At 51.6% G+C, this 25,980-nt stretch overlaps 1 protein-coding gene across 1 annotated transcript in view; it reads left to right on the top strand.

The window, feature by feature from the left end:
• The first annotated feature begins 6 nt into the window (after window positions 1–6).
• Window positions 7–25,980, top strand: part of CCM2 (CCM2 scaffold protein) — a 38,370-nt gene continuing 12,396 nt past the window's right edge. The window contains exon 1 of the mRNA XM_026842821.1: window positions 7–109. Within this exon, the coding sequence (XP_026698622.1) occupies window positions 80–109 (30 nt within the window). The 5' untranslated portion in view covers window positions 7–79. The remainder of the gene's footprint in view (window positions 110–25,980) is intronic.

The following is a 25,980-nucleotide window of genomic DNA, read 5'->3' as shown; positions in this document are numbered from 1 at the left end:
CTGCCGCGCACCGAGGCCGGGCGAGCACGGCCGCTGCGGGGATGCCCCGGGGGGGGCCGGGGCCGCCGCCGCCGGAGAGATGGAGGAAGAGGGCAAGAAAGGCAAGAAGGTGAGAACGGGCCGTTCCTGGGGCTCCTTGCCGCTGTGGGGTCGCCAGCCGGCCCGGCTGTGCATCCGGGAGAGGGGCTCTTCTTCCCCGCCTGCTTGGGGGGCTGCCCTATCCCTGGGCTGCGGCTGCCCGGGCCCTCTGTGCCACACGGCCGCTGACCCACAGCCCTCCTAGGGGCGACTGGAGCCTTTCTTGGTTTCTTAGGCCTTGTCCCTTCCTTGTGGCAACTTCAAGCTTGGCCCTGTCCGAGCTGAGTGTCGCCCTGTCCGAGCTGAGTGTCTCCCTGTCGGTGTGACCGTTCTGAGGGCTGATGCCTTGCTTCCCTCGTTAAAAAAAAAAAAAAAATCATTTTTCTGTGTGGGGTTTGGGGGCAGCGCTGCCACGGCTTTTATGTCTACAGCCGTGATGTGTGTCTGCTCCCACTGCCCTGCCTGTGTCCTGGTGCCCGCTGAGGGTCAGGGCCAGGTTTACCCTCTTGTCTCACTGCCCGGAGCTGCAAATGAGACAGTTAATGACACAGCTTAAAATGTCGCCTGTAACGGTGCTGGGTTGTCTTACTTACTGATTGTGATGCTAAAGCAGGCATGCTATATACACATACATTTATTTTGTACGTTTATACATATATATTGAATCAACTATAGTCAGGATTGCTGTGCTGTAAGTGCCTCAAAGGTTAGCGAGCTCTGTCTATGTTGACTGCAAACGGGCTGCTCTAGTTTCTCTTGTTAAACCTATTTTTATGTTGTGTGGGGGAGGTGAAGCTCAAGCTGAAGGCTGAGGCTAGGATGCTTGCTGAGAGCAGCGCTCCCCTGAGCGGGGGCTTGGCTCTTTCTTTGCAAAATAAATCCATCCCTTGCTTTGATGACATAACTGGGGGGAAACAAGCTATTTTTAGTCGTTTTGGGGGCACCTGCAGTAATGGCGATCTCAGAAGGTGGCAGCAGAGTCTCCTCCTAAAATTCTGGTTTGAAGTGATCAGAATACTCATAGAATTAGAAATATGGAATTATTTTTTTTTTCTGGAGTTACTGGACAGACTTCCTGCAGCTGGAAAGTAAAACCACTGACATCCCCTTGTGATGTGTGCTGACCTCTGTGTGGTGTGGCAGGATCCGTAGCACAGGTGGGAAGAGAAATGACTCATCTGGGTATGTAATCTTCCTGCTTTCAAGAAGAAACAACTCCAGGTGCTCGCTCCTGGGGCTGCAGATAATTGTAGAGTAATTTTAGATGTCAGTAAATGCCTTTTCTTTGCAGTAGGCAGTGACTGCAGGGCTGGAAGCAGTGCTCAACTAAAATACATACTTCTACATACCCTGTAGAAGTGGAGCCAGCTCCTGTCTCCATGGAAAACTGTTTTTCTGCTATTTGGGAGAAATCTGGGGGGTTTTGTCTTGAGAAATGGTGCTTTCCAGAAATGCTGTTTATTTCTGTGACTGGAGAGAGCGTGCTATTGTACTGGCTGGTGTAATTTGGGATCTTTGTGCTCCTGTCCAGGGGCTTCCTTGCTTCTGCCAAGTGGGGTTGAACTGGATGATCCTTGAGGTCCCTTCTAACCTGGCATTCTATGATTTTAATTTGAGAAGAGGCAGATAGTTCTTGTGGTTGTGGATCCTCAGGACAGTTGAGGGTGGCAGGGACCTCTGGAGAGGGCCTAATCCAGCCCTCTCTCGGAGAAGACCATGTCCTGTTGGGTTTTGAGTATTTCCAAGGATGAAGACTCTGCAGTCTATCCAGGCAACCCATTCTGTATTTGCCCTCACACTAAAGAAAGCTTTCTTGAGGTTTTTTCTTATGCTTGAATGGGACTAGCTGTGTTCCAGTTTGTGCTCAGTCCCTCGTATCTTGTCACTGGAAAGAGTCTGGATTCTTCTTTCCTGCCTGACCAGGTCCTAGAACAAGTTGATCCAGCCTTCTTCAGGCTGGATGATCCCACCTTTCCCAACCTCTCCTCATGAAATAGATACTCTGATCCCTAAACCCTCCTTGCAGCCCTTTCCATGGGCCTGCTCACGTGTCTTCCAGTCTCTCATGACCTGGTGACTCCAGACCTGGCTGCTCCAGCTCTGCCTCCCTGCTGCATTGTAGGTGATATGACAGACAAGGGGTCCCTGAGACCCCCCAGGAGTGGGGCTGCAGCTGGGGAACTTGGTGTTGTGCAGGGGTGGCCAAGCCACGGGCTTATAGAGCTTCCTGGGTGCAAGTAGCGGGAGTTGGAGCAGATGCCTGGGGCTCTTTGGAGCTCAGACCACTATCAAACATGGTTATTTTGGCTACAGAGATGGGTGTATTCATCTGCTGTGCCCCAGTGATTCCCAGCTGCAGAAAAAAACTTATCTTCCCCTTTTTTTACACTTTGGATCATTCCAGAAGGCAGGTGCCTGGCCCTCAACCATCAGCATTACATGAAACAGGGCAGTTGAGTTTCTTTAGTGCTGCTCTGAAGCCGTATTGGACAGGTTTGGTCAGGACTATGGAGAAAAATCCTAGCCCTGCTTTGAGTCTAACTCCATCTTTAGAGAAAGTGTGTACTTCTTAAACTGGAGCCCTGGAAATCCTGCCAGGAACTTGTGTTCCCTGTCTCTTGCTTTTGGTGGCCCATGCCAGCGAGGTTATCCCAATGGAAATGCGGCAGCAGCGGGACAGAGCACATCAACCTGCTTTTGGCAGTGGTCGTGAGAGCTGCATTTGGGATAAAACACCCGTTGCTCACTAATACTGTGCTGGATTGTTGCAGAGCACATTGGCTCTGGTTATGCTGTGCAGCTTCCTCGGCACTTGCCGCTGTGGTCACCCACACCGTGGGAACCTGCCCGGAGCTGGAGAGCAGCTCGTCTCATGCCTGGAAGCCTTGGGCAAGGATGGATGTTCCCAGCATGCTCCTTTCTGGAAAGAGAATGTGTGGAGAGAGGATAGAGGCAGATTTCTTGGCTACCTTAGCGGTTATTTGCCTTTAGAGAGGCTGCTTTTTTTTTTTTCTCCTGCTGGTTTCTGTTGTAGAGGCTCTTACAACATTGCACATCTGTCTGTCTGGTGGCTGCAGGTGATGCAGTGCGAAGTGCTTGCAGTTTTCCCCAAGTAATTCTCTGTGGGTGGCATCAGTTGTTAGCATAAAATTCCTGACTTCTCCAGCTCAGGTATGCCCTAGATCTCTGATGCTGGCTCAGTTTGCTTCTTCCCAGGCCTCTTACAGCAGCTGCTTTAGCAGTTGCCAGGTCTTCCTTGTAAAGCTGATCTCAATCAGTGGCACCGAATTCTTTGTGGTTTTTAGTGCTGGTTAATATTGAGGATATTGGCCAGTCCAGCAATTTCTTCTTGTGCAGATCATTGGGGAAACGTCTGCCAAAACTGAGCTTGTAACTTCACTCCACGCTGGAGAGTTTGGGCAGCAGCAGGGTCCTGTTCTACACTGGGGTGTGCAGGGGGGAATGGAAAGCCCATGAGCGAGCTCCTCGCCTGTGTTCCTGTCAGAGACACCATTGCTGCACAAATGGTTCTTCCGTGACTTATTTAGGCCACTTGAGTGAACGTGGTGCCTGTATTTTTAGCTTGCTGGGGAGGTTTTGAGGCTAAGGAGAGCACCCACGTGTGCTCAAACCCTGCACCGTTTTGCGTACGGAGCTGAGGTCTGTGCTTCCAGCTAAAGCGAGCCATGTGACAAACATTCCTGTCTGCTCTGTCACCCATTGGTCTCTTCCAAGACTTGATGCAGCAGCCCTGACCTGATCCCCAGCCCTTTTGGGATGAGGAAATTTGTTGGGCAGGCTGTGACTCTGATAAAACTCCAGCTACTGCTCTCTGGTGTGCTGGGTGGTCACTTCATGCCTTGCTCCGCAGTCATGCTGCAGCACTGAGCCAGAGTGAGGGTGTGACAAAAGGTGTTTAGCCGCTTTCTCTGATCTGTCCCTGTGCAGGAGTTGGAGCTGTAATCTGAAAACCTTCCTCCAGAACAACTGCAGAGTCCACAGTCTCAGGAGGTGCAATTAGTGCTGCCGCCTTCTCCTCCGCTCCTGGCATGTCCCTTGTCCCGAGGCTCATGCGACACTCCTCAGTGGATGCGACTTGTGCTGAAAAAGCAGCAGAAGCTGCCCCAGTGTCTGCCAAGCTCGTGAATGAGTGGGGTTGATGCACTGCCCTGATGGGGGTGTGGGGAACCAGTGCAGGAAATCAGAGGGTTGGGCTTCAGTTGCTGGAAGGTCTTGGCAGGGGTGAGGCTGGCTGCCCTCAGTGTCAATGTCCAATGCAGCCCGGTGTGCCACAAACTTCTTCCAGTGTGGCAGTCATGTGAGGGGCACCTGCTGCGCTTAAAGCAGGAGTCCAGCTTCTGAGATCCCCTCATTGACAGGTCTAGCTTGAAGTGTTTGTGCTGATGAAAATAACATGTTTAAAGTACATCTATCATCCAGATGTGAGAGATCTTCTCAAGACCCCTCTTCTCAAGTCTCAAGACACATCAGGCTCCTGAGGCAGACACAGATGAGTTGTGAATTGCTGGTTGAGGTGCTGCCCTTCCTGCTCTATCTGGAGCAGTAATTGTAATTGCTGTAATCCAAATGCCCAGGCACTGTGGCTACTGGAAGTGGGGCGAGTTCAGCCACAACAGCACTTAGAAGGCTGTCCTTGGCACTCCTGCTCGAGAGCAGCCTTCATTCTCCCTCTGTAGCCAGGACTTCATTTGCCCCATACCTTAATCAATGCTTCCAGACAACAGACTTGTCAGAAGGGGCTGGTACTTGATCTCTCTGCTGTAGAGCTTTGTGGAAGCCTAGCTAGGGCTCGTGTAGGTGAGAACAACCAAAGATCTGCGATGCAACTCTCTGACACCCTCTGGGTTTCCATTGCTTATCCCATTAAAACTTAACGGTCACAGTAACAGACCCTGGTGCTGTTCCAAACGAAGTTTGAGAAGACTCCCAAGTGCAACTCAGTGTTTCCTAATCACACTTAAAATCTTTACTTATGTTCAGCAGTGCAGGAACAAGTAAATTTGGTGCCCTGGCTCCCTCAGAAGGGATGGCCTCTGGGTTGGGAAACGGCCTTTTCATTTTGAGAGCTGTTGCATGATCTAAGGCTTCACGGGGAAGCCGGCCGACCTGCTAGACTGGGTTTTAGCAGTGCTCTCCTTTGAACTGCCGGTGCTTGGCTTGCTGCGGGGCTCAGCAGGACAATCCTGTCCTTACTGTTTCTTGGCTGCTTTTGGCCTTGGCCCGGTTACGAGATGGGAGTTGCTCTTTTTTTCATCTCAGTGCTTCCTCCTGCATCCACAGGAAGCCAGAAATCTCCTGGAAGACAAGGAGCAGAGGCTGAATGGAGGTGGGATCACCTTGGAGGGGAGAAATGTGGGGTAAAAGCTGGCTGGGGGGGGTAAAGGGGCAGGGGAGATAGGGCTCTGGTGTGCTGGCCTCAAACCGGACAGCTTGTCTGACTTGCTCTGAGTGGTGGCATCTTCCTCATGCTTGCTGCTGAATCTTGGCCACTCACCTGAAGCTTTGAATGGTTCTGGTGGACCTTGTGGTGCCACATGGCTGTACTTGTCCAGCTTGCAACAAGGAAGAATTTTAAAACACTTCAAAAATTAAGCTGAATTGTGCTCCTCAAGTGAGGTCTGTGAAAGTTGAAATTCAGTGTGAGTCTTGTCTCCTTGGAGGGGGGTGGTTTGGTCTCATCAGTGCCTTACTTGGAGACCCTCACCCTCATGTAGGGCAGAATGAGGACCTGTGGTGTGGTGGACTCTGGAAAAATGTGTGGGTGTTGCCTTGTAGTGTGAATCTTTGCTCCCGCCTCTCCCAGGGGTTTGGGATGCTGTTGGGGTGTTCTCCTTGCATGGTGGGTAACCTCCTCCAGCTCTGAGGTCTCAGCTGCTGGTGGTGGTGGTGGCAGCAGTGACATGGGACATCTCCAGCAGCCCCTCTCTGGGACTTAGGTCTACACCTCCTGGCTGGCAGGCCAAGAGCGGCTGTAGATGGGTGTGGAGCTGGGGGTGTAGGTGGGTTTGGAGCACGCTGTGCATGGTGCTTGCTCAGGACGTGCTTACCCTGAGGGCCAGGTTGAGGGCTGCGCTCACACCTGGATGACCTTGTGCCTCTCATGGTCTGTGGGGTTGTCCTGAGTGTTCAATAGTTGAGTGGCTGTGGAGGTGTACTGGGCCTCGGGGTGCCGGGGAGGAAACACAGGCATGTCTCAACCACAATGCACATCCCCAAAATAAGGATACTGGAAGCTTGAGAGGCCACTTTAGACCTGGCGCTTGACTTGGCTGAACACAGGATGCCTGGCACTTTTGTGCCCTGCGGCTGGGAGGCTGCTGGGAGGGGCAGAGCCGCAGCTTCCCTCCACTCCAGCTCCTGCCCCGTCCTTGGCACCGGCTCCAGGGCTCGTCCTCTGCCTGTCTGGCTTCCTGCACCGCCCAGCGTGCGCCGTGGTGGCAGCGGGACGGCCTTTTCCTCTGGCAGGCGGCCACTAGATAAGTGGGTCTGCTGTCAGGGCTGTGGGTCTGCCTCGAGATGAGGGAAGGCTGTCCCTAAAATGAGTGAGGGCCATCAGCAGGCACCAGCACAGTGGCTGGGGACAGGGATACATTCCTAGTTTGCTTCCCTCTTCAGATCAGGGATGTCCTGAGCTGGTGCTGTGTCTGTAGTTGACCTTTGAGGTTCACGAGCTGCTCTGCAGATCAGGCTCGCTCCCTGTCCCATGGCTGCTTCTCCACAGCGTGCTGTTGGGCAGCAGTGTGACTCCTTCAGCCTTGGGCTGACCCTGCTCAGGATAACATCGCTTCCCCTATCTTGAACTGGGAGAGGCAGCGAGCAGGTCACCTCAATTGGTGTTAGAAACACATCGACCACGCTGACTTCCAAGGGTCTGCACGTGGCATCTCCTCAGGGCTGCTGCTTGTCTGGGCTGAGTTACACAACCATCACGAGCACCCTCCTGGCTTTCCCAGTCTCCCCTCCATCCCTGTGAGATCGGAGCGTAGCATCGGGGTGGTGATACCAAGAAACGTGGTGTTTTCCTGGGTGGGAGCAGGCGAGGCTGCTGGGTACGTGCAGCGGGGAGCGTGTTGTCTGCCTTGCTCTGGGTGCTGCCCGAGCTCTGCCTCTCCTTGGCTACAAACCTGAAATGTTCTGTTCTTGTCCTCATTTCTACCCTCGCATAATTGATGTTTTCAGTAAGTGTTGCTGCCTCACTGGTGTCCCTTTTCCAGATGACCAGTGCTGACCAGGATGCCTGGCAGGTTCCTGGGGTCTGTATACCCCACCACAAAGACAGACTTTCTGATCCTGCCTTGGCAGGAGCTCCCAGCTCCTCCTCCCTCTTCCTGTGCGTCCTTGTATCTGCCCTGGTGCTGGCTGGCACCGGGATGTGAATAGCAGCTGTGACTGGGGTCGAGTTCCCTGGGAGGGGAGGCACCAGGGAGGACAAAGCTCTGCTTCAGAGTCACAGCAGTGTCCTGACTTCCAGCTCTAGGAAACGCCTTCCAACTGGCTGTGACCTGTGTAATCAGATGCCCTGTGCTGGCTGCTCTGGCTCCCAGGAGCTACTGGGGCTGCGTTTGCTCTGTATTTGCTTTTCTGCCTACTCTTGCAGGTGAATACTTGCCCAAATAGAGCACCAGGGTGGTCTCCTCTGAGGCTGGGGAGGTGACTCTTCTGAAAGCTCTGGTTGATGCTCACATGCAGCTTAAACATGTCTTCTCGCTGGTGGTGGGAAGCAATGGGAGGACATCCTGGGTGCTGCTGCTTTTGCTGTCTCGGTGTCTCCACCTCTGTGTGCATCCCAGTTGTGGCTCCTACAGGCTTTGAGGATGGGGCAGCACGAAGGAGTTGGGATGGTGGCAAAGGGCATTGCTGGGGGATCATCTCTTTGGGGAGCTCCTCCAGGGTGAGTGGCCTGGGGTGTGAGAGGGGTCACTTATTTGGGGTTAAGGCTTCACAACTATGGAAGCTGATGGTCCTGGTTTGGACCTTCAGCCTCTGATAACCATCACTATACACCAGACTGCTGCTGTGCTGCTGAGGCCAGCATGGGAGGGGGCAGATTCTGCAGCAGTGCTTAATGTAACCCAGATTTTTCCTGGGCTCGCGTGCCTGTGTTGAAATAGTTTTGCTGTTGTGGGTTTTGCTCAGTACAAAATAACTCTACCATGTAATTGGGTAAATACTTGCTTTGCTGTTTGGTTAGAGAATGGCAGACAAAGCTAACGCTTCCTAAAGCTACCCCACTCACACGAGATGCTGCCTGGAGTAATGATCCTAGCTTTCAAAAGTGTAACTTGCACTCCCTAAAACTTTCCATGACGGAAGCCCTGACCCAAGGCCAGTCTGGTTCTAGCCCCAGATAAGTGTGAGGTTATCCCTGACCCTGCAGCCCTGTTAGTTGTGTTTTGAAGAGCCATGCTGAAGCCTCTGTCTCCTGTGTGTGTAACGTCCAGAAAGCAGATGACTTTTTTCAGTTTCGGCGGTGCAACCTGTTTCTATGCTGATGAAAGCCTGGAGCCGTGCAGGAGTAGTGCCCTGGGATGAGGTGATGTCTGTTTAGCCTGAAGACCTCCTCTAACTTGCAGGTTCTGTATTTCCAGCCCAGGGACTCAGCAGGCTGGCTGAGCTGGCAGACACAAAGCTCTGCCCTGTGGGTTGTGTTTCAGTGTGAGGCTTGGACCTGCAGAGCCGGGTTCTTCACGGATATGACCCGGAAGCCCACAGGTTTGCTGTAGGACCACCAGGATCATAAATCTTGAAGCAGTGACTTAATGAGGAGTTAGAGATTCATCTCCTCACCGGTGGCAGAGCCCTAATCCTTTCCCCAGCCTGTGGCATCCTGCTCCCAGGACAGCTTTTCAGTCTCGCACAGGCTTAATCTCAATTTATTTTACTTTTCACAAAGCCATATCAACCTCCTCCTGATCCTTTTGCCATAGCATTTAGTTGCAGCAAAAAAAAAAGGTCAATCAAGGGACAATGTTCTCTGCAGAACCACAGAGTTTAAGGTGGCTCCAGTGCTGGAGAGGTGTCAGGAGAGGTGACTACAGGCCTCATGGTGCTCTTGATGACCATGGAAAAGCACTCACCCCTCGTACTGACTGAATGAGGAAGATGCGGTATGAAGTTGTGCTAATCCCCATACTCCATTGCCTCTGTGTCCTGGGACTAGCAGGGTGCTTTATCTTGGCTACCTTAGTACGCCTACTACATCTGTGTAGGTAATTGGAACATCCTTGCAGGCCATGCAGATGGATCAGCATTGCTCTGAAACCTTGGAAACTTGGGAAGTTTTCCTTTGCCCCTTTTTGGTTTGATTACCAACATTGCAATGGCAACAACAGTTTGTGGTGCCCAACTGCACTGTCACCTGCCTGAGGTCTTATGTGCTGGTGCTGCTGGTTGCTGCTGTCCAGTGGCCTCACTGGTGGCATCTCCTGTTCATCTCTGGCTTGTGCCCTCAGACACCTGCAGTAGTGATCCAACCTGACCCATGCAGGTATCTTCTAGCTAAAGTTAAGGTGGGAACAAGATGCTCTTGTGTAGCAGTGAGCATCCTGAGAGCTTTGCGTGGCCGAGATATTAATGAATCTTCATGAATATAGAGCAGAACAGGAACAATCTCCTCCCCAGCCAATACGCCTGGCGAAGGGGAGTGCGTTAACACCTTTGAAACTTCACTCTGTGTCCATTTGAGTTTAAGTCTCCCACTGTTAGAATCATGGAATGGTTTGGGTTGGGAAGGAATTCTAAGGGCCATCTAGTCCAACCTTCCTGCCATGGGCAGGGATGTCTTCACCTGGATCAGGTTGCCCAAAGCCCTGTCCAACCTGGCCTTGAACCCTTCCAGGGAGGGGGCAGCCACAGCTGCTCTGGGCAACCTGTGCCAGGGCCTCACCACCCTCATCATAAAAAAAAATCCTTCTTCCCTATGTCTAGTACAAATCTGCTCTTGTTTAGCTGAGTACCTGTGTCCAGAGTGGTACCACATCCAGCAGAGGAGCATGAGCTGCTGACTCAGGAGGTAGACCTCGGGGAGCAGGTTGGCACTGGCAGCAGTCAGAGAGGTGATGACAGGCTGACAGCATCACAGGACATGCTGCAGACATGGTCCGTGCAGCTTGGCAGTTCCCCTCAGCGGGTCTGGCAGGGCTTTGTAACTGCTCAATGGGGTGAGCCAGAGATGGGATTTTAAACCAGGAGACTTGGATGAAGGAGAGGGAGCTTGAGGGTGCTTGGTCAGTCTGGCTGCAGAGCTTGCGTACCCATTTCTGATGGGAGTCAGGCACTCTACGCTTTGCTTTAGAAACAGTTTATTCCTCCAGGAGGAAGAGTTACAGCGTGGGGCTGCCTTTTCCTGCTCTCTGGGAACTGGGAGACTTGGTACCAATGGGACCAGCCCAGACACCAGTGAAGGACTTTGGGGGGAGCCTGACACATGGATTTTTTTAACTCATTTCACATTCTTGATCTCAGGCTACAGCTGCTTCCTGCCTTAATCTTTTTTTTTGATGCCTTGCTTTTAAGACACTAAGATTTCCCCAGAGGCAGGGTAGAATAACTGAAATTCACTGCATCAGCTCGATTGGTATTTCCAGGGAAGATGAGCTTCTGTAAAAGCATTGGCCACCCCAGTGTCATTGTCTCTTGGTGCCTTAAGGACAGGTAAAAGCAGAACTAGAGGTTGAAGTAAATGGGATTACTTATGCTCTATAGTGTAAGGGGAGTTTGTGTGATTTCCTTAACACAGTTCTTGGTTCTGGGTGGCTGAACTGGGCAAAATGGGAGGTCTGGATCTGACCTGTAGCAGGCTGGAGGCAGCTGCTGCCTCAGGTGGGTCAGCCTGTGTATTTACAGGGCAGAGAGCACTGTAAATAAAAAAAATGTGAAACAAATGAACTTTGGCAGGAAAACGGTGAGAGGATATATGGAAAGGGATGAAACTGCCAAACTGATTGTTGAAGCAAGAGTACGTAGAGCAGAAAGGTCAGAGCCCGGCTGACCTGCCCTGCGGGCTGTGTGTAATGAGAGCTCCTACTTCCCTCTTTGCAACCCAGTTCCTCTGGGCAGGAATACCAATGGTAAAAGGATTCCTAAATAGCTGGTTTCTCAAAATCTTGGCACAATTTGAGGTAAATAAATCTTCTTGAGCAGTTGGCTCCTAACAGAGGCAATGTCAGCAGCCAGGCTGGTGAAGCTGTAGGCTCTGGGCTCTGCCGGTGGCCAGCTTGAGAGCTTGCTGTCTTACATGTGGAGGTTGGGAAGCCTTGTCCTGCCAGAACCATCAACATCCTTCTGGTACTGCTCACCTCAGCCAGAGGCAGCCAGCAGATCCCGCTCCTCTGGAGGGGAGCTACAGCATGTCCAGTTGCAGAGAGGTTCTGGGGCTGCTCTGGCTGTGGCTGAACTGGCCAGAGTCCTGCTTTGGCTTCTCACTTCCTCCTCCCTCTTCCCTCCCACCAGCCTGCGTGGGTCTTTACCGAGGCTGTGAAGCTTGCTTTTGGCACAAACCCCTCTGAGTTCTGGTCTGTGCTGTCTTGCTTTGCTTCCAAAGCTGGCTCTGGCTGTTACATGTGCAGTTATGCCACTGTATTGGAGCAGGGTGAACCCCAGAGGTGGGTGGGTTGGGGGCAGCACCCGCTTGCCTTTTCACCTACCCTCCATAAATGGATAAGCATGTCCCTGAGAGCTGTTGTCTTGCAGTGTGGCTTCTCTCCATTTCAAAACAGCTTTGGGAGTTGGTGCTACCGGCACTTTTGATGTCTGTGCTCACTGGATGGCTAAACCCCTGTGAGGCCTGCACAGGAGCCCAGCCAGGCAAAGATGGAGGGAATATCTGGTAAGCCCAGATCTTGAAAAGAGAGATTAGAGACTTCTCAGAGTGTCTCTTCAAATTTAGTTTGACTTGCATAAAATTCTGCTCTACTTCATCCTGTTTTACTGGCTTTGATACTGTTCAGAAGAGAGACTTAAAAGCAGTGTTTTCCATAAGTCCTTAAAATTCTCTGCTTAGTCTTGTCTGACTAGTGTGTGTCTGCAGACTTGGTTACCAGCCTTTTTATAGGCTTCTCTTTGTCTCCCAAAGTACTTTTTTTTTTTCTAATGTTTACCTAGCCATAAGCACAATACCAAACCCTTCTAGTGTTGATGCAGTAAAAGTTCACCAAGCAGGTATGTGAAGCTTTAAAACTCAGCATAGACTGTGCACTCCATGCTGCTAGGTGTGGACAGCAGGCAAAGTGAACTTCAGGGCTTCCCTCCTTTTTGTTCTGTAACCTTTTAGGTTAGTAAAATAATGTAATTTCTTCATTAAAAAGAGGAAATGGCTGCCTTTCCTGGTTTAATTTGAGACGTGCAAGCTGCTCTCAAAAGAGGGTTCATGAGAGGTAGGAAATGTGGAAAAATCTCCACAGCTTGGTGGAGCTAATGTGAGGAGCTGGCAGTGGTGGAATGCTGCCATTGTGACCCACCATTGGGTCATGCCTGTTGCTGCCTCTTCAGAGGAAGAGCAGGGCTTTGAGGAGCTCAGCAGTGGACTGAGGGGATGATCCAGTCTGTCCTCACTTGTACTTGGGAGTGTAGTTACTGAACCACGTTTCTCTCTTGCTGGTGGGGATTGAAGGGACCTCAGTACTAAAGTAGATCTAGGGGTTTATTTTCCAAAGCATGCTTCCTGGGATCTCTTCTTAAAAGTGTTTTCCAGCTGCCAGTTATTCCTGTTGCTCTTCGTTGAGAGCATTCAGGGTTCCACATCCTTTTCTTCCAGGAACTGAAAGCCAAGGCCTTGTTAGCACTGTGCTGGTGGGATTAATTAGTAACATCACAGGGTGTCTGCATAGCTCAGGGCTGCCTGTGCAAGCCAGGAAGGTCTGCAAGGCAACGTGGGTTTGTACACATCCTGGAGAGAGGCAAAGGCTGGTCTTGTGCTGGGGTGTTGTGGAGATGCGGGTCCAGCAGTGGTGAGCAGCAGCAGTAATCCCCGGCAGCACTACAGGCTGAGGGAGGAGTGGCTGGAGAGCTGCCAGAGAGGGACCTGGGGGGGATTGATAATGAGCCAGCAGTGTGCCCAGGGGGCCAAGGAGGCCAATGGCATCCTGGCTTGTGTCAGCACCAGCGTGGCCAGCAGGGACAGGGAAGGGATCTGAGCCCTGTGCTCGGCACTGGTGAGGCCGCCTCACCCCAAAAAGGCCATTGAATGCCTCGAGCGTGTCCAGAGAAGGGCAACGGAGCTGGTGCAGGGTCTGGAACACAGGTCTGATGGGGAGCGGCTGAGGGAACTGGGGGGGTTCAGTCTGGAGAAGAGGAGGCTGAGGGGAGACCTCCTGGCCCACTGTGACTCCCTGACAGGAGGGTGCAGAGAGGGGGGATGAGTCTCTTTGAGCCAAGGACCCAGAGGGAATGGCCTCAAGCTGTGCCAGGGCAGGGTCAGGCTGGCTCTGAGGAAGGATTTCTTTGCAGAAGGGGCTGTTGGGCGTTGGAATGGGCTGCCCAGGGCAGGGGGGGAGTCCCCATCCCTGGAGGGGTTGAAGAGTCGGGCTGACCCAGCACTGAGGGATCTGGTGGAGTTGGGAACGGTCATGGGGAGGTTCATGGCTGGGCTGGAGGAGCTTCAAGGGCTTTTCCAACCCAGATGACTCTTTGAGCTGGGGGAAGGAGATGTGTGGCTACTAGAGTGAGCCCCAGTGCTGGAAGGAGGTGTTTGGGGTAAAGGACACCATGACGTAGGTCCTGCCAGGCAGCAGCTGCTGGTGGAGGTCAGGAGCTGAACAGAGCTCAGCAAACTTGCTTTCTGTTCCTCTGACATCCCACTACTGTCGGAGACTCCTTTTTTTTATGCTCTGTGTGTGTTGGTATGTGTGTGGCTTGGGAAGCAGGGTGTGCTGGATGAACAGAGGGCTAAAAGGAGGTAAAATAAGAGGCGCTTGAGGACTTGCCTGGAGAAGCTGTGGCTGCCCCCTCCCTGGGAGGGTTTAGGGCCAGGTTGGATGGGACTTTGGGCAACCTGGTCTAGTGGAAGGTGTCCCTGCCCGTGGTGCAGGGATTGGAACTGAATGATCTTTAAGGTCCTTCCCAACCCAAACCATTCTGTAATTCTGTGACTTGGTTGTGGTGCTGAGCTTTCAGTCTTTGTAGTTACCTGACCTGCTCTGACAGCTCAGTGCTGCCCAAAGGGGGAGGTTTAATCTCTTTCCTCTCCCCCTGCTGGGTGTGACAGCCTGCTGGGATGAGTCCGATGGGCACATTCCCAGGCATCTTGCTGTTAAAGATGATGACAGCCAGTGAATCTGGGAGTTTACGTGGTACAAGTGCAGTTTGTTGGACAAAGCTTTGTTTGGTAGCGAGGAACAAACTCTGGGTGTTGCAGGAGATGCTAGGACAGCTGTGTTAGTGTGGTGGCTATATTCCATATCTCTTAAAAATCAGTGCCTTTTTGAGAAGAGTCTGAGAAGTTATTAATCTTGTAATGTAGTGGCTTAAAATACTGTTTGGCAGGTTGTGCCTCCTGGGGTGCTCTGGACAGCCTGGCTGTGCTGGTACATATTAAGAGGACAAAGAATTTAAACAGTAAAAGGTGGGTTTGACAAGTCCTCTTCAAAGATGCCACAAAGTCTTGGATCTCCGTCATGCAAGAAAAAAGGCTGAGGTGCTTCCCAGTGGGTGAAAGCTTTTTGTTGTTTACTACTGGAGAAAATGCAACCTGTCTGAATGATGCTTGTTTCCATCCAAGGTAGATGAGCTGTGGGTCCAGACAGGCTGCAAGCTGCTTTTTTGAAGAGTTTAAATAAAGCTCGAGTTGTCCTTGAAGCTGGAGCAGGGCTGGATTTAGGAAGCATCTTGCTCTTAGGGAGTTGGCTGGCACCTCAGGAGATGTTCCTTGCAGGACTGGTGCCAGATTAGAGCTGGAAAACCAGTGCTGCTGCATCTTCAGCTGGCTTCAGTTGTAGAAAACAGTGATTAAGAGGTCTCTGTGTTCAGGGGGAGACTGGGTTTGGGAGGAGGTAGTTGTAGGGTGCCTTAAACTATCTTGGGAAGTCATTATTGAGCTATGTGTGCCCAAACCCAAGTCACCCAGTACTAGACTCCTCTGTTCTCTGTGCTGTAAATCATATGTGATTCTCAGAGTGGTATTGGGTTTGGGTGTGCTGAGGCTCTCCAGGGACATCCCTATGTCCTTGGTGGGACTAGAGGGACAGGTACCCTGAGCATCATCTGGAGAACTTGTTCTTGAGTGGGCTGCCCAAATTAATGATCCTTGGATACCTTCTGCTGAAGATACACAGGGGTTAACCCCCTGCCCTTTTAGCTTCTCAGCTTGACACAGCAGCCAAGCAGAGAATGGTATGCTGGGCACCTCTGAGGGTTTCCCTGAGCAGCTCTGATGGGGAAAGGCAGTTCAGAGATCTTCTCCCACAGCTGACTCCCTGGCCACTGGCAGCAGCAGGTCACTGGTGTCTGTGCCTGGATGAGCAGCCAGGCAAAGGTGGCCTCTGATTGTAGAGGGGACATTTGCGGCATGGGGGGTGTTGCAAACCACCTTCCTCTAAGGACTCCTGAAGGAGCTGGTGCCACTTTGCATCTTTTTGGTTTTATGGGAAGAAGAGGAGGAGGTGGTTCCTTTGTGCCTCCAGTGCTATGTGCGGTCTGTGTCCTGAGAAAGAAGAAAAAAGAAAAAAAAACAAAAAGGCCTTGAAGGTGTGTAAGCTACAAACACAATTCTTAATGCAGGGATTTTGGCTCCTTGGACTGACAAAAATTCATAGTGACACATCCAGAAAACATGCAAAATCAAACCAGACCTGATTTCCTACTGCCAGAAACCTCCTCAGATGCTTTATCTGACAGTCTAGACTAAAACCTGCCTGGCAGTTTACATCTACACCAAGTCAATGCAAAGCATATTTCCCGGTGAAGTGGTCCTCTCAGAAGCCAGCTGTAAACTTCACGTTTGTGGGTCTGGGTGTTTCACCTTTCTTCTTTCAAGTATGCAAAGAATGGGAATAATGTTCTGAAAGCTGGAGCTAATGTGGCAGTGCTGGAAGATGGGCTTCCAGCTTGGTTGGACATGAGGGAATTTAGACATCCCCATGGCTGCTGCTTCCTTCCCTCTCCTGACTTCTGGGTCTTTGGGCTTGGACCAGTCAGTGTTACCAAATGCTTGGTTTGTGCACTGTATTGAGCCTGAGCAGTCTTTTAGTTTCCTCAGCAAGGAGTTGGGTGGTTTTTGTAGGCTGTGAAAGAGTAAAGCCTTGTATCAAACACTCTTGAGCTTTGGAATAATCAAGTGACCTGCTTCTAGCTGCTGTAACAAGAGCGTACTTTGCTGGCATAGCTTGGAACAGACCTCTGCAGGCTGGTGTGAGTTCCTGTTTGCTGCCATACAAGTTTGACTGTCTTGCCCAAACCCCTGAGTCCTCTCATCATCACTCCCACAGCTTCTTTCCTTAGTGGTGGGAGATGTTCTTCCCCTAAACCTTGCCTTTGTGTTCACCTGCACTGCAGACTCTTGTAAGGTGAATCCACTCTCTTGGCTGTCTGTAGAAAATGCTGAAAGGCTGCGTGCTCTATTTTTAGGCCCCAAATTTCTTGGATGCTTTCTTCTGTGTCTGTGGAACCAAAGCTATCTGCCTTACTCTGGGGTCTTGGGTGGCCTACAACTGGGAAGAGTCTTCAAAGGAAAAACACCAGTAAGGTAGAACTTCACCTGTGCCCTGCTGCCTAACCTCCCATGGTGCCCATCTACCTCCTGGACCTGGGGTATTGATCCCTGCTGCACAGGTGGCCTTTCACATCTGCTTCCAAGGTTTGAAGAGTCACTTGGGCTGGGGATTGTGCTCTTCCCCTCCTTAAAATCATCTCTGTGGCTGGTGGGGTGCTGGGAACACTAGGGAGTGGGATGACATGTGTGGTCTCAGGGGGGTGATTGTACCAAAGCACTGACTGATGCTGATGGATCTGCAAGAGTTGTCTACGTGGATGAAGGACCATGAGGAGTAACAGTGGTCTGGGAAGGCCCACGGATTGCAAAACTGCGTGGTGTTCATGGGAGTTGGGGCAATGCCAATGCTGAATGTGTGGAAGAGGAGCAGAGGCTTGCTGCAGAGGGACGCACCCAGCTCTGCCTCAGTGACCTGCACTGGGATGGGGCCTCAGTTCCTTGAGCACCATTTAAGACACAAAATTAAAATGGTTGTGTTACTCCTGGCTGCTTCCATGACCTCCTTCACTGTGAGACTGGCTGGACTGACACTGCTGGGGGAGGCACCTCTTGGAGCTGGTTCTGATGCTGGAAAACCTCGAGGCTTTGAGGATGGACTTATGGCAACTTTGTCTTTAGGGGTTTGTTTGCATGAAACTCCAACTTCAGTGTGAATCTAGAAGCTGAACTTAAGGAGGGAACCCTGCAGGTTTGCTTTTGGACAGAAGCAGACTTAGGGATGTGAACTGAATCTTTAAACTCAGAAAGAAAGCGAGTGCTCAGATCCTTTAGTTCTGATACCTTGGATAGAAGCGTGTCAGGCTAATTGGGGATGGCTCCTCTGCATCTTGCTTGTCAACAGGGTACTAGATCTAAGGATTTACTTCTTACCATGAATAATTGTTTTTATCTGCAAGCAGCTGATGTTAATTTTGAGAATGGGGTTTAATGCATGAACCAAGGTGATCTAGTGTCCTGTGTTAATGGTGGTATGTGCAGCTAAAAACTGGGGGAATAGGGGAAGGAGAATAGGACAAGTGAGCTTGCTTCTCCTCCTTACCTTGCTTTTTCTGGGCTAACCTGTGTGCGACTTGGTACTCCTCCAGGAAAGGGGAGGACATCGCATCCCGAGGAATCTGAGCCAGGGAATCTGGTAAGCTCGTGTTTCCCTTTCCCAGCCAGAAATGGAAAATACGGTTCTGTAACCAAAATGACTGGACTTGCCGGTAGCCAGGCAGCTCCAGTGCTTTCCTCCTGTTAAAACTCCGCTTGGTTCCTGCACTCTGGCACCTTTTTGATTGCTGAATTTTGACAGGACCGCCATGGAAACTCTGGAAAAACAGTAACTCTTCCTCCAAAACATGCTCTTTGTGGCGATAAGGCTGCAAATAAGCTGATCTTACCACCCTTTTCTCCCACAAATATCAGTAAATGCTAAAGGTGAAAGGCGTAGCTGATACTGACCCTGTGCCCCATGTAGTCTCTCCTCTAGCCAGCACTTTCTAGGTGCTGCTGGTAGAAGACTGGTTCCCACCACAAAGACCCCTCAAGATCAACCGATGAGGACGTGCTGGGTCTGGATCGCCTGGGCAAGAAGGTAATCAATTTCTTGTCTCCTGTTTGCAGGGCTTAATTTAAGTTTAGAATTTAAGCTCTATCCAGTCTTGCAGACATGGATTCCTGAAATCAAGAAAGGAGGCAGCAAGAGATTAAGTCAAGCCCATGAGCTGTTATTTCATGAGATCCTGAGCTGCTCATACTGTGATAGAGAACAGCCTGGGCTAAAGCCTAGCTTAGGAAGGATCCTCAGCAAACTGCTAAGCGAGGTTAGTGTGAGTGCCCTGTGCGTCTGTGCCTCCAGCCTCTTGCTCCAAACGCATCAGCTCAGCCTGGCTCGGCTGCACACCCAGAGATGAAAGCTGTGGGTGGAGGGGTGAGCTGGGTAGTAGGAGTCTCTCTGGGAGGAGGAACAAGGCTCTCCTAAAAATAGCCAGGGAAAATTGCTTTCCTCTTGTCTTAGAGGAAAATCCTGTCAGGGTGCCTGGAGCCTGGCTTAGCTGGCAGGGTGGTCTGAAATGTGAAAACACGGAGCTGAGTCTTGTTTTGGAAATGGATTTTGTGCAACTGTTGCCTTTAGTCTTGAGCTGCTGCATTGTTTGGGTTGTTTTTTAAGACTGACTTGGGTGCCAGCTCACTGTTTTTAGGAAAATTGTGTCTCTACATTACTTGGATTTAATAACACATTTCTTTGAAGGAGAAGCTTTGAAATAAAATACAGTGTTTCTGGCTGAAATGTGAATTTTTAATTTATTTCACTGATCCCACCAGTGTCAGCTCTGCATTGGCCTGCTTAGACCGGGGGAGGAGTGAGAGGTTCTGGGGCCAGCAGGGACCCCTTGTTCCTCTCTAATTCAGCCCAGGGGAGATAAAGCTGGGTTTTGTGAAGCCACATGAGGACTTGGAGCAGCTGTCCCTCTGGAAAACTGCTGGGCAGGGTGGCAGGGTCTTCTCCAGAGGCTTTTCTGCAAGCTGGTCAAAAGGGTCTCTGAGAAGATCCATGTGCTGGCTGGGTCAGAGGAAAGTGGTCTGGCTCAGAAGAGGGACAGATGACTAACAAATGGAGCTGGAAAACTTCCTGCAGGGTGGGGTGAGGGAAGACAGAGACCTTACCAAAACCCTTCATGCCCTGGTGAGCACAAAGCTATTTATAGCTGGTGCTGAAGTGCAAGAGTTGCATGTTATCTGCTCCACAGGTAAGGCTGCAAGAGGGTCTGTAGCCTCCTTGTTGACAGAATTGAGCTTTATCCCTCTTCTCCTGACCCCCAGCGCGTTGGGTTGCGGTCTCAGATGTTCACATCCTCAGAGGACACTGCTAGAGCTTCCCTTTCTGGTGGTCACTGTGCTGGTCTTGTGCTGGAGAAGCCATGTGAAGCTGAGATTCAGCCTCACACAAAGCTGAGCATGGCTGGCTCTGCCAGTCACAGGAACAGAGTTGTCTAAGATGACTCTCCAGGATGTAGGAATAGCTGCAGGTCCCCAGGTGATCCTTGGCATCCTCCTGGCTTAGATGTTCTTCACTGTCAGCTTCAGGCCCAGGTAGGTCCTCGCCTGTGAGGAGGCTGAAGTCTGGAGCAGCCACAGGGACTTTACTGCCTGGCTGACACCCTGAGGTGGGATGTGCTCTGCTCACTTTGCACATTACCAGAGGAACCTTCTGGATGTTGTTTCTCACCCCACATGCAAAGCTGGGCTGATGCAGATGTGTTTCAGAAAAACACCATTCTGGCCAGCCTGCTGCTGGATGTGCCTCGAAGGTCCCTTTCTCCAACAGCCTCATCCTGGCAGGCATCAGTGGAGCTCTGCATGGTGAGATGAAGCCAAGGACTCTTTGCAGTGTCTGTGTGCCATATTGGGGTGCAGGCAGTGCAGATCTGGCTTCAACACTCTCCTGGTGCCGAAGGACAAGTGTCTACAGCAGTGGCCATGGCTTTGCAGAGGGACAGGAGCTAACAGAGGGTGGCATCCTGCTCTGCAATGCCTGGCCTCCTGCTCACAGCCTTGGCAGCTTGCTTGCCCTTGATTAATTTTCAACTCCATGCCTGCCATCATTATACAGAGTCCCTCCTCTTAAATCCTTGCTGTAGCATTATACTAAAGCTGATAAAAAGCTGAAGCTGTTCTTAGCTCTTGCCCTCCAAAAGGAATCCCTTGAATAATGGTTTGATTGAATGTTTTAGCATCCAGATATCTTTGTGGGGAGGAGAGCAGCTCTTCTGCAGCCATGTCAGTGTGCCAAGAACCTGAAACTACCCTGTGTCTGGAGTTCCTGAAGCTGAATGTCAACACACCCTCATCTAGGTGCACCTCCCATCTGAATAAGTCCCCAACACGAGTTAACCACTTTATCAAATGCTTCCTGTTGACAAAAATGGGAGGAAAGTAGAATAAAAGGGCTTTGGGAAGATGTTGCTGCCCAGTGTGCTGTGCTGTCGATGTTCTGAACCCAGCAGTGGCTTGAGGAGGAAGCAGTAAGGAGTGTGTAATGGGAATGTGACCCATGGGTGGTCTTCAGATATTGCATGGAACTTTGAGGGGGTTTCTGAGCCAGCTCTGTGGTTTCTGCAGAGTTCATGAGCTCTCCATGTGCAGTGGTGGGATCTGAGTGATGCTTTTGGGGTGGTGGGGACCATCCCATCTTCCTGAAAGCTGTTTTTCTGCCAAGCATGTCAGCACCAAATGATGTTCCTCAATGAAGCCACCTCTGGGAAGTTACATCTGGAGAGGGTCCAGCCTTGCATCCCTGCTCAGAAACCTGGAGTGACTCAAACACAACTGAGAAACTGCTTGGCTCTGTTGCATGCATTGCAGAGCTGCTTCTAGAGCATGGATTTTGGATTGTGCTCAGATTATTTGGGTTGTGGAAGACAGTTGAGGTTGGCATCCTGAGTGGCTCAGTTCTCTGTGTAGCAAGGGCAGGAGCAATCTCTTTGACCATGCCCCTGCAAGTCCATATGTTTGTGGGGAAGAGCTTGACTACTGGCCAAGTCAAAGTCAACCTAATTCCAGGGATGGGATGATATAGAACACACCTACTTCAGTGCCCATAGCTGTTCTTGGTGCTTGGTTGTGTCCTTTCACTTTGTGTTGGTCCAGAACCAGAGAAGGTCTTGGTGGGCACCAAGGTGAGTGTGAGCCAGGAACACATCCTCAGTGGCAGGGATGGCCACCAGCCTCCTGGGCTGCCTGGGAAGAGGAGGTGATCCAGGCTGGAGTGATGGGCTGAGGCCAACTGGAGGAGTTTCACTAAGGGCAAATGCTGGGGGCTGCCCTTGGGCCACAACAACCCCCAGCAGCGCTACAGGCTTGGGGAGGAGTGGCTGGAGAGCTGCCAGTCAGAGAGGGACCTGGGGGGGATTGATAATGAGCCAGCAGTGTGCCCAGGGGGCCAAGGAGGCCAATGGCATCCTGGCTTGTGTCAGCACCAGCGCGGCCAGCAGGGACAGGGAAGGGATCTGAGCCCTGTGCTCGGCACTGGTGAGGCCGCCCCTCGATGAGTGGGTTCAGTTTTGGTCCCCTCACCCCAAAAAGGCCATTGAATGCCTCGAGCGTGTCCAGAGAAGGGCAACGGAGCTAGTGCAGGGTCTGGAGCACAGGTCTGACGGGAGCGGCTGAGGGAACTGGGGGGGTTCAGTCTGGAGAAGAGGAGGCTGAGGGGAGACCTCCTGGCCCTCGGCAACTCCCTGCCAGGAGGGGGCAGAGAGGGGGGATGAGTCTCTGGAGCCAAGGCCCCAGCGCCAGGCCCCGAGGGAATGGCCTCAAGCTGCCCAGGGCAGGGTCAGGCTGGCTCTGAGGAAGGATTTCTTTGCAGAAGGGGCTGTTGGGCGTTGGAATGGGCTGCCCAGGGCAGGGGGGGAGTCCCCATCCCTGGAGGGGTTGAAGAGTCGGGCTGACCCAGCGCTGAGGGATCTGGTGGAGTTGGGAACGATCAGGGTGAGGTTCATGGTTGGGCTGGAGGAGCTTCAAGGGCTTTTCCAACCCAGATGATTCTGTGATTCTGTGTACTGGGCTTCCAGTACAAGAGATGGGGATGTACTGGAGTGAGTCCAGCAAAGGGTGAAGGACTTGGAGCTTCTTTTGTATGAAAGGCTGAGAGCTGGGACTATTCATCCTGGAGAACGCTTGAGGGGATCTTAATGTGTATAAATGTTTCATGGTGGGAGTGAAGGAAAGGAGGAAGATGGGGGCTCTTCCCCCTGTCAGGACAACTGAAATACAGGGACTTGTGTTTGAACATAAACTTCAGCATGAGGATAGTCAAATGCTGGACAGGCTGCCCTGGAGGCCACAGGTTCTCCAGCCTTGGAGTGGATGTGGCCCTCACTGCCCTCCCTGGTACTCCTGGCCAAGTCTCTGCCCCTAAACTTGGCCATAGGGACTTGCTGTGAAGGATGGAGGGGTGGGAAAAAGCAGCAGCTATGGGCTGTGAAAGGCCTGCAGCCAGGTCCCCAGGCACCAGGGCATTTGCTGGGGTTTAAAATGGCTTTTCAGAAGCTGCTGCTGTAACCCCATCACTGCCAGGTCAAGAAGAGAGCTGGTGTTTTATTGCCTGAGCAACTTTGCGTTGCACTGAAGGGCTGGAGAGAGCCCCTGAGGAATTCGCCACCTGGACGGGGACCCAGCTTGGTCAGGCAGAACAAAACAAGGCTGTTAGAGCTTCCTCCTGCCAAGAGGCTGAGGAATAGGAAGTCATTTGGAAATAAACCTCTGCTCGGCATCAGGATATACCTGTGGCAGCTTGCAGCTTTGTGTTTGTGTTGAGGTGGCATGAAGGAATGGCAAATGCAAGGTTGGTGTAAAACCAGGATTATCTTCTGCTTTCTGCCTGGGTTTCCCTGGGGGCTCAGCCCTGACCAAGCCCCCACCTCAGTCCCACTCATATTGCAGCACTTCTCTGTGAAGCAAAGAAATGTAAATAATAAACCTTTCTCTTGGCAGGGCTGTGCATTTACAGCTTTACTCTGAGGATACTCAGTACAGGCTCATCGCGTGTCTGGCTTTCCCAGGTCTCGTCACCCTTGGAGTGCAGCGGCTGGTGCTGCAGAGCCTGGCCTGGGCTCAAGCCCTGTGCAGGCAAAGCTGAACCCACAGAGTCGGTGTTTTTGTGGTGCTGCCATGATAGAGGCTGGTTGGAGTTTATTTTTTAACAGCCAAGTCTTCTCTAAACATGCTGAATGTGTGTTTTTTCTTGCTTGGTTTCACATTTCATTATTACAGGCACCTTCAGTGACTCCTTGTCCTTCCACACATGCTGTTGTGCTCCTTTTCTTCATTTCCTGCACTGGCAATAAACTGACCCAGAGCCCCTTTGGGCTTGGCTAATCATTTCACCCACTGCTTTATCACGTGCTCCCTTTGTGCAGATGCTTCCTCCACTATTTAGCCTTTTGTGTGATCCATATACTCAAGGCTGGCTTTCTGATCCTCTCAGAAGCAGAGCCTCTTTCCTGGGAAACACTGTAGGAGAGCACTCTGCCTTTGCCCAAAGCCAGCGTGCCCTGCGTCCCTTTAGAAACAGGATAACTGGATTTGGGATGTGGGCAGTCCCTGGGGCCACAAAGCCAGCAGCAGCCCAGGGTGGCTAGTTAAAGCTCAGATTCCCTTAATCTCCACACAGATGTGCTGGGGGAGAATTAGCCTTACAAATTTGCATCTGAGATAATCCACTCCAGGGGATTAAGAAGCTGTTTCTGATGCTAACATGAGGGCTGCTCTTTCCCCTTTGTGTTCAACTCAAAAGGTTGAACATATTTAAAGGGGCTGTCCAAGAACCTCATTGACTTTTGGATGGATACAAGCAGTCTGTCCCTGTGTACAAGCAGCCCAGACACCAGTATTGCTGGCCAACAAGTACCAGCTTTAGTACCAGCTTCATCCCTTGTGAAACACAGCCCCTGTGCCATGTTGTTTCTCAGCAGCGTGGAAGCTGGTTGGCATCTCCTGCATGGACTCTATCCCAGAGATGTGTTTTCCAGGATTTTCTGAGGCATGGGAGAAGGTCTTGGTCTGCCTTGTGGTCTGGTATTGAGTTGAGCAGGGTTTAATTCCTGACTTTGTCAACAGCCCCTGGTAGAGGATAAAAGAAGAGGGGCTGCCAGACAGCCTCTAGCAACAAACCCCCTCCAAATGCTCCAGCTGCAGTAATAAGGATCTGGATGAAGTGTAAATCCTCATTTTTCCCCAAAATATCCTTCCTGGGGTTTCTGAAACCAAGTGAGAGCTGCATCCAGGATGTGCTGCTGGCCAGGGATAGCAGGGGAGGGGTGAGCAAACCTGGATGAAGTGGGTGCTGCTCATGATCCAGGGGACCCTGATTATATATTTTTTCCCAGCAGCATGGAGGAGGTCATCCTACCTCTAATGTGACTGGGGCCTGCTATGCTTATACCACGAGAGCCCCAGTCTTGCTGGGGCGTGCTTATGTAGGGCACCAAATAAAGTAATTTTTTGAAGTCTGTGTTGTGAGATGCGGGGGGAGCGCGGAGAGCTGCCAGCATGAGGTTGCAAACTCCTTTGATTTAACTCCTCAAGTCACCTCACGAGCTTCCAAGGGGAGGAGAGCATGGAGCCTCCTGCTCAAACAGCATCTTGAAGTTTTGGTGAAGGGTCAGGCTGCCTTCTCTGAGATTAGTCCTGGCTTAACAACCTCCCCTGGCTTGTCCTGCACTCTGGGCTTTCTGCAGGGCAGGACAACACCAGGTTCTGCTGCTGCAAGTGGCACCAGCCCTTGGAGGGAGTCGTGTCTGCCGTCCCACACCTCACTGGTGGCTGGTCTCTGGTGACCTGAGATAGTTGCAGGCAAGTCCTAATGGAGCCAGTGTGGTTGGTGAAACTCCCATTAATGTGTTTTATTGGCCCTGGACAGGAGAAATGGCATCAGAGGGATGAATCATCCCATTGCAGAGGCAAGCTTGGGGTGGCGAGGGGTTCTCCGGACTGTGCTGTGTTTCCATCTCTCTGCTGATGGCTTGTGGCTCTGTCCAACCTAGGCTGGGGGCTTAAGTCTGGGCTTCTTCCTGAGGGTTTGTCCTGTTTCCATTGACTCTGCAGCTCCTGGAGCAGGAGATGTGGCCAAGGGGACCTCCTCCACCTGAGCTACTGAATCTGCGGAAGGGCTGGCCATGGCCAGGAGTGTCCCTGGAGCCTGGTGGCAGCTGATCATTGGTACTCACCAGAGCCACATGCCCTGGTGGGTTTTTTGGGGAAGCTAGTGGGGCACTCTTCACCCTGTTTCCTCACCAGCGTTCCTTATTCACATGTATATTGGGTGAGCTGGGTCTCCCCAGAAAACCCAACCAAAGCCCATCTGCCATTCACAGAGTCCCCTCCCCTGCCTAATGGCCTGGCAGGCTAAACCCAGCCATGAGATGCTTTTTCTCAATGAGCCAAGTCTCAAATGCCTCATTAAGTGGATAAAATGACTGGTTTAGTCCTGAATTTCGGAGCCATCAGCAGCAGGAGGCCCTGAGGAGTGACTTGGTTTGTGTCCTCTCTTGGGAGCTGCAGCTCTCGACAAAATGCCAAATCCAACAAGATATTCACATAACACCTTTGCCTCTTCTTCTGACGGCAGAGAGACCTGCAGGCAGGTGGGCAGGGAAATCACCTTCAGGGATTGCAGTTGTGGGCAAGGGGGGGGG

This window comes from Athene cunicularia (genome assembly GCF_003259725.1).
Source record: "Athene cunicularia isolate RWA chromosome 2 unlocalized genomic scaffold, athCun1 chr2_part1, whole genome shotgun sequence".
Classification (NCBI taxonomy): Eukaryota; Metazoa; Chordata; class Aves; order Strigiformes; family Strigidae; genus Athene; species Athene cunicularia.
Note: the sequence above shows the minus strand (reverse complement) of the source record. Positions and strands in the feature narration are given on the sequence as shown.